Raw genomic sequence first — 17654 nt, forward strand, 5'->3', positions numbered from 1 at the left:
ATAGACGTACTCTTCCCCATACCCAGTGAGAATTTCTCATTTCACCACTGTGCTCGAATGAATTGCAAGCAATACCGATCTTATTACTCAAGCAGAACTCATGTTTTTGAAGCTTAAGTCCAAGGATCCAGAAAAAGTTCAAGAAGTAAAAAGGGTGGAGGTGAGGTGTTTGGCACTGGGGGTGGGGTTAGGGCTCATGGTGTTGGTGTGGAGAAAATGAGAGAGTCATGCGAAGGCAGTGTCCCTGCTGACCTTGTCCCCCTCTCTGGTAAATGTCACAGTCTGGATGATCCTGATGGAGAAGCTTCGGTGAGTAGTTGCTGCAATGTATTCCGTAGATGGAACACACGGCTGTTAATGAGCATCAACCGTGGAGAGAGTGAATGTGGTTCCAATCAAGAGGAATGCTTTGGATGATGTCGAGCTTCTCAGCTGATTTTGGATTCCAATTATTCTAACTCTCAGGGCTTGTGTGCTGCAAATCCAGCCCCACTATTCCATTTGCAAGAAAACAATTTTTTTTAAAATCGATGACAACAAGTAGACACGCTAAACTGCTACACTATAATCTTCTTACTTAAATTCTACTCCTTTCTTAAAATTCCCACACACATACAAACAGTTAAGACTTGATACAAATATTTTGTGGGGGGCGGGGAAGGCAAATAAAGTCTGAGAAGCACAGTTCTGGCACCAGTCTGGATCACTGACATCATTGAGCTGCCCGCTTTTGGTTTTCTTTGCCTCATTTTGATTCTTTACTGATGACACCAAGTTGTGAGTACGCTGATTCTCAGTCTTTCATTCAGGGTTTGGGGATCTGCCATTTCAGTCTCTCTCTATGCATAGGGAAATCATCTTATGGAGAAAGGCAAGGGAGAGTAGATAGCTACTGGAATTTTCTGTCATTTCTCCACATAGAAGGAAGGGAGAGAAAAACAGAGAGAGACAGAGAGCAAGAGGGCGCCTGAGAGCGCGTGGGTGGCACAGTGGTTAGTACTGCTGCCTCACAGCGCCAGAGACCCGGGTTCAATTCCCGCCTCAGGCGACTGTCTGTGTGGAGTTTGCACATTCTCCCCGTGTCTGCGTGGGTTTCCTCCGGGTGCTCCGGTTTCCTCCCACAAACCAAAAATGTGCAGGTTAGGTGAATTGGCCATGGGAAATTGCCCGTAGTGTTAGGCGAAGGGGTAAATGTAGGGGAAATGGGTCTGGGTGGGTTGTGGTTCGGTGGGTTGGTGTGGACTTGTTGGGCCGAAGGGCCTGTTTCCACACTGTAAGTAATCTAATCTAATCAAAGCGAGACAGCAAGAGAACGAGAGAGAGAGAGAGAAAGAGCGCGAGCGAGAGATGGAAACTTTCTCTTCACAGGCTGGATTTTTCCATTGTACTGTCCAGACAGAAAGCAGTAGTCACTAGCCCAGGAGCAAATCAAATATTTGTAAATATGCTGAGCCCTTCTGAGCCACAATAACTGAGGCCAATTGAAAAACCAAGTAAAAGATTGTATCCAGGTCAAAATTGACATTTTGTCTGGAACACTCCCTATGCTTGAAGGCTACTTTGTATTTGCAACTCACAACGTGTTTTGTAAGTTATTAGTAAAACTGCAAATATCTCCTTAGACAGTTTCCTTGGTTTAAAGCAATAGCTCTCCCCATTTTTGGGTCATAGTCCATAAATAAAAGTGATCTTTACAAAGTAGAGAGGACTGCATCACACTCCTGACTTGTGTCTTGTAGATAACTGACATCTTATGATGAAGAGTTAGTCACTGGTCTCAGAATTCCCAGCATCTGACCTGCTTTTGTTGCTCTTTATTTCCATATGCATGTAACAATCACGCCTTTGTTGTCTCAACTCAACCACTTCAACGTTCTCCAGGTTGGTCTCCTTCCCCCCTGAACTTGAATTCATTCAAAGTTCCCCTGCCCTCACTAACATCCTCTATCAACCATGGACTTATTGAAACACACTGTCATCTGGATCAGCAATGTCTCCATGGTAAAACGTATCTCCGTGGCCCTTGCAAGCTGCTCTGCCATTCAGTCTGACCGTGGCTAATCTGATCTTTCAAATGCCTCTCGAGCCACATTCCCTCTTTATTTCTGTACCTTTCTCCAGGTAAGACCTCTGCAGCTCTCTCATTCTGGCCTTGTGCCCATCCTACATTTCAATTAATTGCCACAGAAGGAGGCAAGATGAAACCTGTTTGGGGCTTCATTGAACATAGAACAGTACAGCACAATACAGGCCCTTCGGCCCTCAATATTGTGCCGGCCTTTTATCCTACTCTAAGATCAGGCTAACCTACAAGAAGCCTTTCTTCCATGTGCCTATCCAAGAATCACTTAAATGCCCCTAATGCCTCTGACTTTCCTACCACCGCTGGCAGTGCATTCCACACACCCACCACTCTGTTAAAGAACCTATCTCTAATCCCTAAACCTTCCTCCAGTCACCTTAAAATGATGCACCCTTGTGATAGAAATTTCTGCCCTGGGAAAAAAGTCTCTGGCTATCCACTCTATTTACACCTCTCATCATCGTGTACACCTCTATCAAGTCACCTCTCATCCTTCTTCGCTCCAGTGACAAAAGCCCTGGCTCCCTCAACCTTTCTTCATAAGACATGCCCTCCAGTCCAGGCAGCATCCTGGTAAATCTCCTCTGCACCCTCTCTGAAGCTTCCATATCCTTCCTATAGTGAGGCAACCAGAACTGAATACAATATTCCAAGTGTGGTCTAACCAGGCCTCTACAGAGCTGCAGCATACCCTGATGGCTCTTAAATTCAATCCCCCTACTAATGAAAGCCAACATACCATATGCCTTCTTGACAATCCTATCAACCTGGATGCAACTTTGGGGGATCTATGGACATGGACCCAAGATCCCTTTGTTCCTCCACATTACCAAGAATCCTGCCTTTAACTCTAATCTGCATTCAAATTCAACCTTCCAAAGTAACTAACTTCACACTTTTCCAGGTTGAACTCTATCTGCCACTTCTCAGCCTAGCTCTGCATCCTGTCAATGTCCTGTTGCAACCTACAACAGCCCTCCACACTATCCACAAATCCACCAACCTCCGTGTCATCAGCAAACGTACTAACCTGCTCTTACATTTCATCATTCAAGTCATTTATAAAAATCACAAAGAGCAGAGGTCCCAGAACAGATCCCCCCTGAAACACCACTGGTGACCAAGCTCCAGGCTGAATACTTTCCATCTACCGCCACCTTCTGTCTGTATCCAGAGAGACAGGTTTTCCTGTATTCCATGCCTCCTTACTTTCTGAATGAGCCTACCCTGGAGAACCTTATCAAACGCCTTGCTAATATCATGTACACCACATCCACTGCTCTACCTTCAACAACCTGTCTCATCACATCATCAAAGAATTCAATAAAGTTTGAGAGGCATGACCTGCCCCTCACAAAGCCATGCTGACTATCTCAAATCAAACTATGTTCTTATAAGTAATCATAAATCTTGTCTCTCAGAATCCTCTCCAATCATTTGCCCACCACAAACATAAGACTGACTGGTCTGTAATTCCCAAGGTTATCCCTATTCCCTTTCTTGAAAAAGGGAATAACGTTTGCCATCCCCCCATCATCTGGCACTACTCCAGTGGACAGTGAGGGTACAAAGATCATCACCAAAGGCACAGCAATCTCTTCCCTCACTTCCTGTAGTAACCAAGGCATATCCGGCCTGGCCCCGGGGGTCTCCCAACCAACCAAACATCAATCACGGGGAACAAAAAGATGCTCAGACCCAAAACTTACAAAGTGTAAAACAACTTTGCAGATGTGTGGTGGGTTCCAATGAAGAATCTCAATAACAGGGGGCAGCACGGTGGCTCAGTGGTTAGCACTGCTGCCTCATAGCACCAGTGACCCAGGTTCAATTCCAGCCTTGGGCAACTGTCTGTGTGGAATTTGCACATTCCCCAGTGTTTGCGTGGGTTTCCACTGGGTGCTCCAGTTTCCTCCCACAGTCCAGGTTAGGTGAATTGGCCATGCTAAATTGCCCATAGGTTAGGTGTTTTAGTCTGAGGGAAATGGGTCTGGATGGGTTACTCTTCGGAGGGTCAGTGTGGACTTGTTGGGCCGAAGGGCCACTGTATGGAATCTAAAAAAAAATTTAATCTTAAAAAAAACGCATTACTGAAATCCATGTACACCACATCAACTGCTTTACCCTCATCCACCTGTTTGGTCACCTTCTCAAAGAATTCAAGGAGGTTTGTAAGGCACGACGTACCCTTCACAAAACTCTTGACTATCTCTAATCAAGTTTCTAGATGATTATAAATCCTACCTCTTATAACCCTCACATCATATTCCATCTGCCAGGATTTTGCCGACCTCACTTAGCCTGTCTAGATCCCTGTGCAAACTCTTTGTGTAATCCTCACACTTGCCTTGCAACCTGTTTTTGAGTCATCTGCAAACCTGACAACAGCATATTCACTTTCTTCATGCAAGTCATTAATAAATATTGTAAATAATTGTGGCCCCAGCACTGGTCCCTGTGGCTGCTATCCCAAGTCCCCCTTTATTTACACGTGCAGAGTCCTTGACATTACTCCAGCTCCCTCAGAGCTAGCTCTCAGGGTGAACAGAACTCCTGACCCCCCTGTTTGTATCTGTTAGCCAGAGCTCCCTGATTGAACCAGATTAACAGCTCCAATCAGGGAACTCAGATTCTCTGAGGTCCACCTGGCTGATGAACACATTACAATCAGTAAGGTTACAGCTTACCATCCTGAAAAGGACTCCTCTCATCACAAACCCTCAGTCATGAATGAGTAATCCAATCCTCTATCTATATTAATATACTGCACCGACACCCTAAGCTCCTATTGGATTAAGTAGCTAACCTGTGATACCTTATCGGAAGTGTTCTGAAAATCCAAATATACCACATCCAGTGTTTCCATTTTCTCTATCTGATTGTTACCTCCTCATAGATTTCTAGTGAGCCTGTCAGGCATGGTTTCCCTTTCATGAAGTCATGCTGACTCTGACCCTTGTATGCATTTCCAAATCCTCTGCTATTGCATCCTTTATTATAAAGTCCCAATAACAGATGTTAAGCTATCTGGCCAAATGTTACCTTTTGTTTTGCCTCTGTTCCTTTGGAAATATAGGTGTTACACTGGCAGTTATCTAAGCCTCTGGGACTTTTCCAAAATCGAAGGACCCCTGGGAAATTACTACCAGTCCATCCACTGTCTCTGTGGCTATTTCTTGTAATATCTAGGGTGCATCCCATCAGGTCTAGGGGAACCGATCTGGCTTTATCGCCATTAGTTTCACCAGCACATTTTCTCTAATGACAGTTATTGCATGTATATCCGCTTCTCCTTTTGCCCCTTGACTATTTTGCAAGTTTGGAAGCGTTTAGTATCTTCTGCTGTGAAGACCAATGTGAAGCATCTATGCAACTCCTCTGCCACTTTCTTGCTTCCCCATTATTACCTTCCCAGCATCATTCTCTAAGGAGCCTTTGTTCACCTTGGCCTCTCTCTTCCTCTGTATATATTGAAAGAAGTTCTTACTGTCTACCTTGACATTACTTGCAAACTTATTTGTCATGTTTATTTTCTCCTTTTTTTTAGTCATCATTAGTTAGTTTTCAAAACTGGTCAATCCACCATGGTGCTGCACGGTGGCTCAGTGGTTAGCACTGCTGCCTCATAGCGCCAGGGACCCGGGTTTGATTCCCACCTCGGGCGACAGTCTGTGTGGATATTGCACATTCTCCCCATGTCTGCGTGGGTTTCCTCCGGGCGCTCCGGTTTCTCCCACAATCCAAAGATGTGCAGGTCAGGCGAATTGGCCATGCTAAATTGCCCTGAGTGTTAGGTGCATTAGAGTGAAGAGTATGGTGCTGGAAAAACACAGGTCAGGCAGCACCTGAGGAGCAGGAAAATTAACATTTCGGGCAAAAGTCCTTCATCAGGAATGGATGCTGCCTGACCTGCTGTGCTTTTCCAGCACCACACTCTCGACTTTAATCTCCAGCATCTGCTATCCTCACTTTTGCCTGTTCGGTGCATTAGTCAGAAGTATAGGGTCTGGGTAGGTTACTCTTCAGCAGGTTGGTATTGACTTGTTGGACTGGAGGGCCTGTTTCCATATTGTGTAGAATCTAATCTGAATCTAACCTAATCTCTGGTTTAGCATTTATCCTTGTTACTTTATATGTTTTTATCTTTAAATTTGATAATGTTCTGGACATGGTTTGCTCACTGAGCTGGAAGGTTCGTTTTCACTCAGACAGTCGCACCAACATTAAGCAGGAAAAAGGAAGGAAACGCACTCAGTACGCAAGAAAGGAAAGCACTGGAAAGACTTTAAAAAAATAAAAACATTGTTATCCTACCTGCAGACAAAGGACGCTTGACAGTAATTTTAAACCAAAGAGATTACATTGAGCAAGCGAACGCACTGCTTGCAAGTACCAACACTTACCAACAAGTGACAATAGACCCAACCCCACAGCTAGAGAACCGAATCACAGCCCTACTCAAAAAACTTCAGCAATCTGGAGAAATAAGACCAACTTCCAAAAAATGAAACCAAACAGATCCAACACACCACACTTCTACAGATTACCCAAAATTCACAAACCAGAACCCCCCCCCCCCCCCCCCCATAGTCTTGCTGCCTGGAACACCAACTTACAGACTGGCCAAGGAGCTACACCAAAGACTAAAACACTCAGTAGAAGACTCACACCACTCCATCCACTCTACTCAAGAACTCCTGAAGACCAAAGACACTAAGATAGAAGAGGACAAAATAACAGTCTCCTTTGATGTAACAACCCTGTTCATATCCATCAACATCAACCTGGCCAAGGAAACACTGACTACACTATTAGAAGACCCAGAGACACATACACCAAACACCACCAACTTCATCAGCAAGGACAGTATCGTCAAGCTAGTGGACCTATGCCTTACCACCCACTTCACCTTCAGCAACAAAACCTACAGACAAACCAATAGAACACCCATAGGATCTCTGATATCAGGGTTCTTAGCAGAGGCAGTAATGCAGAGACTTGAACAAACAGCTCTGCCAACCATCCAACCCAAACTTTGGGTCCGCTACATGGATGACACCTTTGTCATCACTAAACAAAACAAATTAGAGGAAACCTTCAAGACCATCAATAATACCCTTACTGGCATAAAATTCACTAGAGAGGAGGAAAACAACAAACTGTCATTCCTAGATGTCACAGTAGAGCGAACAGCCAATGGGGAACTTCAAACCAGCGTCTACAGGAAAACAGCACATACAGACCAACTACAGAGGCAGTCATCCCAACACCCACAAACAAAGCTGCATCAGAACATTATTTCAATTAGCCACCACACACTGCAGCACAGAGGAACTACGCAGAGCAGAGGAAAATCACCTATACAGTGTATTCAAAACAAAGGGGCACCCAAGAAACACAGTCCGCTGATTTCTGAGCAACAAGCCCAAGAAAGCAGACAAACAGGTTCAGAAACCCTAGCCACTCCCCCCTCCATCAAAGATGAAAACAAACCTACATCCTGAGCCCCAATCTGAGCTACAAATCTTCTCAAAACTCACTATTTGATAATGTCCTTAATTCCCCTGGTTAATCACACTGAGCTGTTCTGCTTCTCAAAATCCTTCTCTCTCCTTGGGATATATCGCTGCTGCAAGCTGTGAAGTACTTTCTTAAACGTCTGCCATTGTTCCTCAACAGACTTTGCTGCTAACCTAGTGCTAAAAGGTGCCGATGGCCTGGTGGTAATAGTGCTGAGACCCAGATTATTTTCTGGGAACACAGGTTCAAATCCCTCCTTGGCAGATAGTGGAATCTGAATATAATAAAGATCTGGGATTCAGAGTCCAATGATGACCATGAACTTGTTGCTGAGTGTAATAAAAACCCATCTGGTTTACTAATGCCCTTGAGGCAGGGAAAATGCCATCATTACTGGCCTACATGTGACTCCAGACCCACAGCAATGTGGCTGACTCTTAACTGCTGGTTTTTATATCTCAAGGTTTGACTACATGGATGCAGATGTTATGTTGCAGTTATACAAAAACCTGGTTGGAGTCACGTGAGCAGATTGAGCATCACACAATGATGAAAATTTGAAAATTGCAATAAGGTAAAATGAAGATACTAACAGAACATGGAGTTTTGAGCATTCTCAAAGCTATGAACAAAAACCATTCTCTTGTCAATTCTCTTCTTACACGGTGGTTTTCTGCATGCTCTTTCCTTGAGAAGGAAAGATTGGCCTTGGAGGGAATACAACACAGATTTACAGGAATGATACCTGGGCTTCAGGGGTTACATTTCGAGGAGAAATTATGCAAATTAGGCCTGGTTTCTCGAGAATTTAGCAGATAAAGGGTGATCTAGATGAAGTTTTCAAGATATTAATAGGAAAAGACAGGGTAGATAAACCATTTCCATTGGTTGAGAATTTTAGAACTAAGCCAGACCATTCAGGAGAGAGTTTAGGAAGCACTTCTACACACAAAGCATGGTAGATGTTGGGAACTCTGGTCCAATAATGGCAGTGGATGCTACATTAGTTGTTAATTTTAAATCAGAGATCAATAATATCTTTGCTTAACAAACATTTATCGGATATGGGCCAAAACCAGGTATATGAAGTTAGGTCATAGGTCTGCCATGATCTCATCAAATGGGAGAACAGGTTCAAAGGGCTGAATGGCTTAATCTTGTTCCTCTGAGCAGCTAGGGATAGGTAATAACTGTTGGCCTAGCCAGTGACTCCACATCCTGTGAAAGAAAGCTCTGAGTTTCAGAATTCTGCATCATTAGAGAGACCAACCCTTTGGTCAAGATTTTAATCCAGTGATCCAACCATCCTGTTCCAATGGTTCAGGGAGAGATCCTTTGTCAACATTCCTTCCCCAGTAACAATAGATTCACTGGCTGCTTACAACCAGTCATAAAACTTGTAAAGTAACAATACAACAGTCACTACATTTCAAGGGAATAACTCACAAAGAAGTTTGAAAATTGCAATAAGGTAAAACGAAGATACTAACAGAACATGGAGTTTTGAGCATTCTCAAAGCTATGAACAAAAACCATTCTCTTTTCAATTCTCTTCTTACACGGTGATTTTCTGCATGCTCTTTTCCTTTTCCTTTCTAACCTTCAACTGAATGGACACTGGGATTAATCTTTACTTCAATAAGAAGTCAATATACAAAAGAGCCAAAGAATGGTCTAGGAGATTGCTAAGCAAACAGAAAATATTACTGCCTCTTCCAGTTATCCTGTACCTGAAAATGACATCAAGCAGCAACCAGGCTTGTAAAGAGACGGGACGATACAGTGCCATTTGACATGGGTGTGAATCATTGTTGATTTGTCACAAGCTGAAAGTACCTACAGCATCGAAGCCTATCAGCAGCAAAGGGCCATAGCTGAGGCAATCCGCAAAGAGCTCCTCTTCCCTACACTGACTCTCCCCCGGTCACAGCACAACGTGACCAACACACTCCTGTTCAGGAATTCTGAGTGAAAACAAACATACTGTGGGACTGCAAGAGAGATGGGAAAGGGGTGGGGGTGGAGGAGAGAGAGAGATGGAGAGAGAGAGATTGAGATTTTCTGCAGTTGTTTTGTTCTTGCATTGTACAGAACTCTCTCTTTGAATGTTTGGAATTATTCACAACCACTGAGGTACCAAAGCATTCCATGTCCAATTACAGAGGTACTAGACAATATCATGGCTTGAGGTGAAAAGTGGCATGTGATATTTGCACCACACAAGTGCCAGGCATTGACCAGCTCCAACATGAGGGAATCTGACCATTGTCTCTTAACAGCCAATGGTATCGTTGAATCCCCAGCTCTCAACATCCTGAGGCTTACCAGGACCACCTTATGAGTGTATTGGATACATGAGCAGGACAGAGGCGAGGACACTGTAGTGAGTAACTCCCCTCCTGACTCCCCAAAGCCTGACCACCATCTACAAGTCAGGAGTATGATGGAGTACTCCCCACTTGCCTGGATGGGTGCAGCTCCAACAACACTCCAGACGCTTGACACCATCCAGGACAAAGCAGCCCCCATTTGGTTGGCACCACATCCACAAACTGGATTAGTGGTGCTGGGAGAGCACAGCAATTTAGGCAGCATCAGAGGACAGGCAAAATTGACGTTTTGGGCAAAAGCCTCTTTTGCCCGAAACGTCAATTTTGCCTGTCCTCTGATGCTGCCTGTCCTTGGATACTGCCTGAACTGCTGTGCTCTTCCAGCACCACTAATCCAGAATCTGGTTTCCAGAATCTGCAGTCATTGTTTTTACCACATCCACAAACATCCACTCCCTCCACCACTGATGATCAGTAACAGCAGTGTGTGCTACAGACAAGATGCACTGCAGAAATTCACCAAAGACCCTTAAACAGCACCTTCCAAACCCACACCCACTTCGATCTAGAAGGACAATGGCAGCAGATACATGGGAACTGCAAGCTCCCCTCCAATCGCCCTGACTTGGAAACATATCACCATTCCTTCAGTGTCCCTATGTAAAAGTCCTGGTATTCCTCCCTGACAGCATTGTGGGTCTGCCTTCACATGGACTGTAATGGTTCCAGCAGGCAGCTCATCCCCCACCTTCTCAAGGACAACTAGGCAGGAATAGGCAGGCAGCAATTCCACATCACACAACTGAATGCAACAAATGACTCTAAACCCATTTGCCTGCACGTCCCGTTGCCTTGTGTGCCTTGGTAATGCTAGTGCACATCTAAATCCTTCTTCAATGTGAGGCCCGTTTCTGCTTCTCCCATCCTGACAGTTCCAGACTCTGACAACCCTCTGGATGAAAAAGGCTTTCCTTCACATCTCCTGTAAACCTCCTGCCCTTTCCCTTCAATCTCTGCCACGGGTCACTGATCCCTCCATCAAACTGGAATGCTTCTTCCTGTCTCCCCTTTGTCCCTCAATATTTTATACTTCCCATTCATGGCCCTACTCAATCGCCTCAGTCATCCTCCAGCCCTCTGGTTCCTCTCCTGGCCAGAGAGGAATTGAAAATCATTGGCAGTGCCCCTGCCATCTCCTCCATTCTCTCACTCAACAACCTGGGATACATTTCATTTGCCCCTGGAGATTTATTTATTTTTAGACCTGCCTGACCTCTTCTCTGTCTGTGCTAATTTCTTTAATTGTATCACAAAAATTCTTTCTGATTCCTGAACCCATATCATTCCTCTCACTAGTGAACACCGACACTAACATTTAGAACTCTGCCCACGTTCTCTGGCTCCATGCACAGATGAACTGCAGCGGTTCACGAATACAGCTCACTATCACCTTCTCCAGGTTCAGTCAGTGACACACACAAAAACACATTTTTAAAAACAGAGACAGACAGACAGACAGACACACAGACAGACAGACAGACATGGAGGGGGAGAAAAAGTGGGGGTGGGGTGGGGAGAAGAGAAGATAGTGGGTAAGAAGGAGCAGAGGGGCAAAAGAGCTGGGAGAGAGAGGGAGAGGGAGGGATGGAGGAGAGACGTATAGAAAGAGACAGGAACGTTTCAGGGAACACCTCTGGGACACCCACACCAACCAACCCAACCGCCCCGTGGCTGAACACTTTATCTCCCACTCTCACCCCGCCAAGGACATGCAGGTCCTTGACCTCCTCCAGCGCCAGACCCTGGCCACACGACTGCTGGAGGTAGAGGCCTCATCTTCCGCCTATGAACCCTCCAACCACACGGGATGAATGTAAATTTCCCCTCCCCCCACTTATCTCAGTCCCAACCCTCGGATTCAGCAATGCCCTCTTGACCTGCAATCTTCTTCCCCCCAGAACTGCCCCCCCCCCCCCCCCCCGCTAAACCCACCCCCAGTATTAACCAGGAATGTGTGCTCCAATGACAGCAATGAAGCCTGAATCCATAACTGAAATGAGTGAGAACCAGGTGGATCTCACTGAATACAAGATCCTTGATTGGGGTTGTTAACCTGGGCTAATCAGGGAGCCCCAGCTGACAGATATAAACAGGGGAGGGATTTGAGGTTTGTCCTCATCTCCCTGAAAACCGGTTGAATGTCAGGGTTTGGGGCTTGGCTTTGCCATTCCTTTCCCATGTAAAATTGCTGTTTCTCTGTATACAGCTGTAAATGTTAATTGTTTTGTAAACTGTGAACTGTTTAATAAAATATTTAACAAACCAGGGGATTTGATTTAACTGTTGGTCTAGCTAGTGTGGCCCTTATCCTGGGCATGAATAGACATGTCCCCATATATTTGCTGCCCTTGTACTTCTTGATGTAAGTGGTGGTGAGTTTGGAAGGTGCTGTCATCCTGTAGATGTTACACACTGCCAATGTTTGTCCTGGATGGAGTCAAGTTTCTTGGGTATTGCTGGAACTGCACCCGCACCTCATCCAAGCAAGTGAAGAGTATTCAATATACTCCTGACTTGGGCCTTGTAGATGGTGGATAGGCTTTTGGGGAGTAAAGAAGTGAGCTACTCATTGCAAGATTCCTCATCTCTGACCTGCTTTTATAGTCACTGTGTTTATATGGCTAGTCCTGATCAGCTTCTGGTCAATGGTAACCTCCAGAATGTTGATAGTTGGGGATGCAGTGATGAATCAAATATCAAGGGGTGGTCATTTGATAACCCCGGGTCTACACAGCAAAATATCTGCTTAGATAGCACAGCCTATTGCCAAAGTGGGTGCCTATTCTCACCTGGCCTGCCTGCAATAACTGAATTGAACTGAATTGAATTTATTGTCACGTGTACCGAGGCACAGTGAAAAGCTTTGTCTTGGAGCAATACAGGCAGGTCACAGAGTTAAGTAGCATCGATAATAAATAATAGGTAAACAGCGGCAAAACCAAAAACACAGGTACGGGCAAATGTTAAGCTTTTGTGGGTCCATTCAGTATTCTAACAACAGTAGGGTAGAAACTGTTTCAAAACCGGCTGGTGTGTGTTCAGGCTTCTGTACCTTCTCCCCGATGGTAGAGGTTGTAGAAAAACATTGCCAGGGTGGGATGGATCTTTGAGAATGCTGGAGGCCTTTCCTTGACAGTGGGCCTGGTAGATGGATTCTATAGATGGGAGGTTGGCCTTTGTGATTGTCTGGGCCGAGTTCACCACTCTCTGTAACCATCTCCGATCCTGAATGGTACAGTTGCCATACCAGGTAGTGATACATCCAGACAGAATGCTCTCAATGGCACACCTATAAAAGTTGGCAGGGGTATTCGCTGGCATGCCAAATTTCCTCAGCTGTCTGAGGAAGAAGAGATGTTGTTGGGCTTTTGTAACCAGTGCGTCCACATGGAGAGTCCAAGAAAGCTTGTTGTGGATGACCACTCCCAGGAGCTTGACACTCTCCACTCGTTCCACCTCTGTGCTGTTAATGTGTAGGGGGGCATGAGTAACATCCCGCCGAAAGTCAATAACAAGTTCCTTGGTTTTGTTGGCATTGAGAGCTGGGTTGTTCTCAGTGCACCATTTTTCCAGGTCTTCCACCTCCCGTCTGTAGTCTGTTTTGTCACCATCTGAGATTCGACTGACTATGATGGTGTCATCAGTGAACTTGCAAGTGGCATTAGTCTGGTATTTGGTGATGCAGTTATGGGTATACAGTGTGTACAGTAGGGGGCTGAGTACACACCCCTGGGGGGATGCAGTGTTGAGTGTTAGTGACAATGAAATATTGTCCCCAACCTTCACTGACTGTGACCTGTGGGTCAGGAAACAGGATCCAGTTTTAGAGAATGGGGCTTAGTCCGAGATCACTAAGTTTAGTAATCAGTCTCGCAGGGATAATAGTGTTGAAGGCTGAACTGTCAAGTACTTGCCATGCTGAAGTTACATTGCCTTGAAACAGCAGAACACAACACACAGTTGTACCAACCCAAAATTCAGAATCAAAATGCTGCAAGGGGGACAGTTGTAACAAGCACTTCTGCTCCTTCAGTCTGACCATACACTGCCAGCAGTGACCTACGGACTGAGCTGAGGATGTAATGGTTGCAACAGTTCCACTGGCCATCAAAATAAGACTTTCAAATGAAATGTCATTGAGGGATGACCACTGGATTAAACTTTTAAAATACACCTGTTATTAATCTTTCACAATATAGATAAAGGGACAGCCATTCCTCAAAGAGGCAGGGTAGATAACCACATCATCATCAATCTGTTTAATTCTTTCCTGGAAATTGGAGTTTTGCTGGTTTTGAATCTTATCAGCATGGGCAGGGGGAAGGGGAAGGGCTGAATTGCAGTTGAGTGTTTGTTCGGGTGTTGATATGTACCGGTCGGGTGTTGATATGTACTATGACAGTTGTAATTGTACTTTTACTGACCTCATCACTCTCCTCCACATCGACATTTCCATTCGCATCGTCATCCATCTGTTTGTGAATGCTCATAATGGCTTCAAAACGGAGCACTTCCTCCTCGATGTGGCACGAGGCTTCATCAATCCTGCACAGGTCTGAAAGGAGGAACACAATTAGAGTGTCAATCAACAGCACCTTCTGAAGAAAGTACCTACAACATTAACACCCATCTCTGGGGGGGGGGGGATGGGGAGCACACATACAAACACACACACAGGTGGGTTACGGAGATGCTAGTTTGCTCCTGTAAGATACCCATGGAATTGATTCCCAATCTCTAAAGATGTCAGCTTTATGTGCTTTGTAAAAGGATCTGAAATAATTCTTCCCGCTCCTGCAGCAAACATTTTTGAAATAAGAATGTAAAGGGCAGGGTGACATTATACATCCTAATCCTTGGCAGCTAAGCGTTTGAAGTATTAAAACCAGAGACTCACTACACTGCAGCCTGTGAACTAGCACAGAATGAGAGAGCCAGGCCAGAAACCAAGTGACGGAGGTTCAAATGCTCTGTGGTTGCAGAGTATAGCCTTTTAATGAAGGCCTGTCTACACAGTCCCCTCACTGGGATTTCACTAAAGACCGGTGTAGAGAGCAGGGGAACAAAACTTGACTCTCGGTTGCTTTGTGGTTTGTGAAGCTGCTCTGGCGCACCTTTCCTGCTCATAAATGTAAACCACGGTCAACCTTGTAATCTATTTCAGAACTTGAATTTAGCTTCAGCATCACTGCTGCCTGTATCAGTAGGGTGGGACAGTTACACAGGCTTTTACACCAGATCTTCATTTTGCAAATTTTGTCAGAATCTAAAGTGGAAACAAAAGTCATAAATATTCAACAGATCTGGCAGCAACCATAGAGAGGAAAACAGAATTAATATTTCAGAGCTTATTCTAGTGAAAGATCAGAGACTTGAACATTAACTCTGCTTCTTTCTGCATAGATACCACCAGACCTGCTGAGGATTTCCACCATGTCCATTTTTATTTTGCAAACTGGCACTACTTTTAGAAAGATCTCTAACTCACACTACTCCAATGCGGAGCATCAGCCAGGACCGGAAACCTGAACAGAAGTATGTAGGAATACAGCTCAATACAACAGCAGAGAATGTTGATAGGGACTGACGATGCAACGCCGTCCATTGTGTGGGATCTTGCCCACACTCTTGCAAGATCCATGACTGTACTCAAACAATAGGTGTGCTCTTTTATGATGGTTCTACTCTCCTGCAAGACGATCTCCCAACTGCTATTCAATTTATGGCTAAAGATACTCACAGGAATTATACAGAAGTAAAACCTCAGGGATGCTGCATTGGATCAAAGATGTCACAAGTTAAGGACAAGGGGATACTCTGAGGGGTTAAGGGTGGGAGAAGTCGTGAGTCTGAAGGGGATAAGGATAAAAGAGGAGTTTGAGGGGTTAAGAATGTACCAAACACTGTTATTTCTTGGTCCTTGTATACACAGCTCAGGGTCTGTACAGCCTCATGTAGGTAACTGGACCGAGGGAAACAAGCTCCCAGTGGCAGTGTACCAAGCTGAATCTGACCCGATGGAGGTCTCCAGCTGGATCTCTGTCTGAGATACCAACCAACTGGACAAGCTCCCACTGACAGGACTAGCTCAGAGTGACCGCCCTGATTGGGTGACATCAGGTGGAGAAATGGGGTAGGAGTTGGAGGCAACAATATAAGACAGATTACAGGCTCAATGATCAAGAGTGTATCTTGATTCTGCATCACACATTAGGTACTTTACAGGAGCACTGTTCAGATCCATGGAATTAGCTCAGTTGGCTGGATGGATGGCTTTATGTTCAAAACACTAACAGCATCAGTTTGATTCCCATCCTAACTAAGGCAGCCTTAGGACCTGTCCGCTCACCTAACCTGGACAATGGAAGGCAGTGTCAAAACACCACTGACAAAGGTTACCAAGAGAACAACTCCATCTGAAGAATGAGTGAACAATGAGCATGGACTTACCTCCAAGCAGGGCACAATGACAAGATAACCTAGTCTGAGAGGACAATGCTGAGCCATCATCACTCCGTGTTCAGGTCAGTTTTTAAGCTGAGCACTTTGGCAAGTTTACTTTCTCTCCACCTTTTGTTCAACTCTCACATGTAACACATTTTATGATGGCTAGGTATTAGAGCATGTGTGGTGGCTATAATATTGGATTGGGATTATAATAACCTGAGGTTCAAATCTTACAATTTTTGGACTTTTAAAATTTGAATTTAATTTTAAACGCTGGAGATAAAAATGGCTGCCCAATTTTAGTTAAAAACATAACCTTGTTTTCTGCAGAGAAGGAAGGCAGCTGTTAACAGTCTGATCCCAGTGAGACTCCAATCCTGCAGTAACCAACGTGTTTAAAATCATAATCACTCTTACAAACCACTCAACTGCATCAAACCACTCAAGGCAGGCTAGTAACATATGCAACATCCACATCTTGAGAAAAAATAATTAAGGAAAACCTTTTCCACTTTGGTGGTGATGTGGTGAATATGGGAAAAGGTTGTGCAGTGTTTAAACAGAGCACACAGCATTGCAATGGCTGAACTATGAGGTAATGCAATTGTTTGCTTTCCTCATTTTCCTGAGCAACCCGTGACTGACGTCCATAGCAGGAAAACGGAAAGGAACACTTATGACAGAACATCCTCAAATCTCACTGCCAAAGGCTTTTTAGTGGAACAGCAAATGCCAGGCATGTTTTGTAGATAGGCTGGTGTAAACCATCCCTATTTTTATATCCAGTAATTCCTTCAACAGGTGTTTATAGAGGCCGGTACCAAGCGCTGTGTTTATTCCTTTCAGAGAATTGGATGATTGAGATTGTCATGTTTCTAACAGACTGACAAGGGTTTATTTCGATAGCAGCCTGTCTTAGCTCTTGGCTGTTCTGACATTCTCTAGGCTGACATCCCAACTTCTGCCCTCCACAGACTAAAGTTCAAACAACACTGGTGCCTGTAATCTACCTCATACCCAGCAGCCGTGTGTCAGTGACCTATATCTGTTCCTGGCTTAGCAACATCTTGATTTTAAAATTCTTGGGCTTTCTTTTCAGGTCCCTTTAATGTCTCAAGCTCCTATCTGGTCCGCACTGGCTGTGATCTCTGTACTCTCCTCATTCTGGTCCTCCTGAAATCTGTGATCTTAGTTGCTCCATATCAACAGCCGGG

At 44.8% G+C, this 17654-nt stretch overlaps 1 protein-coding gene across 1 annotated transcript in view; it reads right to left on the minus strand.

Annotated features, from left to right (window-relative positions):
* Positions 1 to 17654, minus strand: part of LOC122550985 (stromal interaction molecule 1-like) — a 100488-nt gene that overhangs the window by 30026 nt on the left and 52808 nt on the right. Inside the window, exon 2 of the mRNA XM_043692569.1 lies at positions 14418 to 14548. Coding sequence (XP_043548504.1) covers positions 14418 to 14548 — 131 coding nt within the window. The remainder of the gene's footprint in view (positions 1 to 14417; positions 14549 to 17654) is intronic.

This window comes from Chiloscyllium plagiosum, chromosome 6, assembly GCF_004010195.1.
Source record: "Chiloscyllium plagiosum isolate BGI_BamShark_2017 chromosome 6, ASM401019v2, whole genome shotgun sequence".
Lineage (NCBI taxonomy): Eukaryota > Metazoa > Chordata > Chondrichthyes > Orectolobiformes > Hemiscylliidae > Chiloscyllium > Chiloscyllium plagiosum.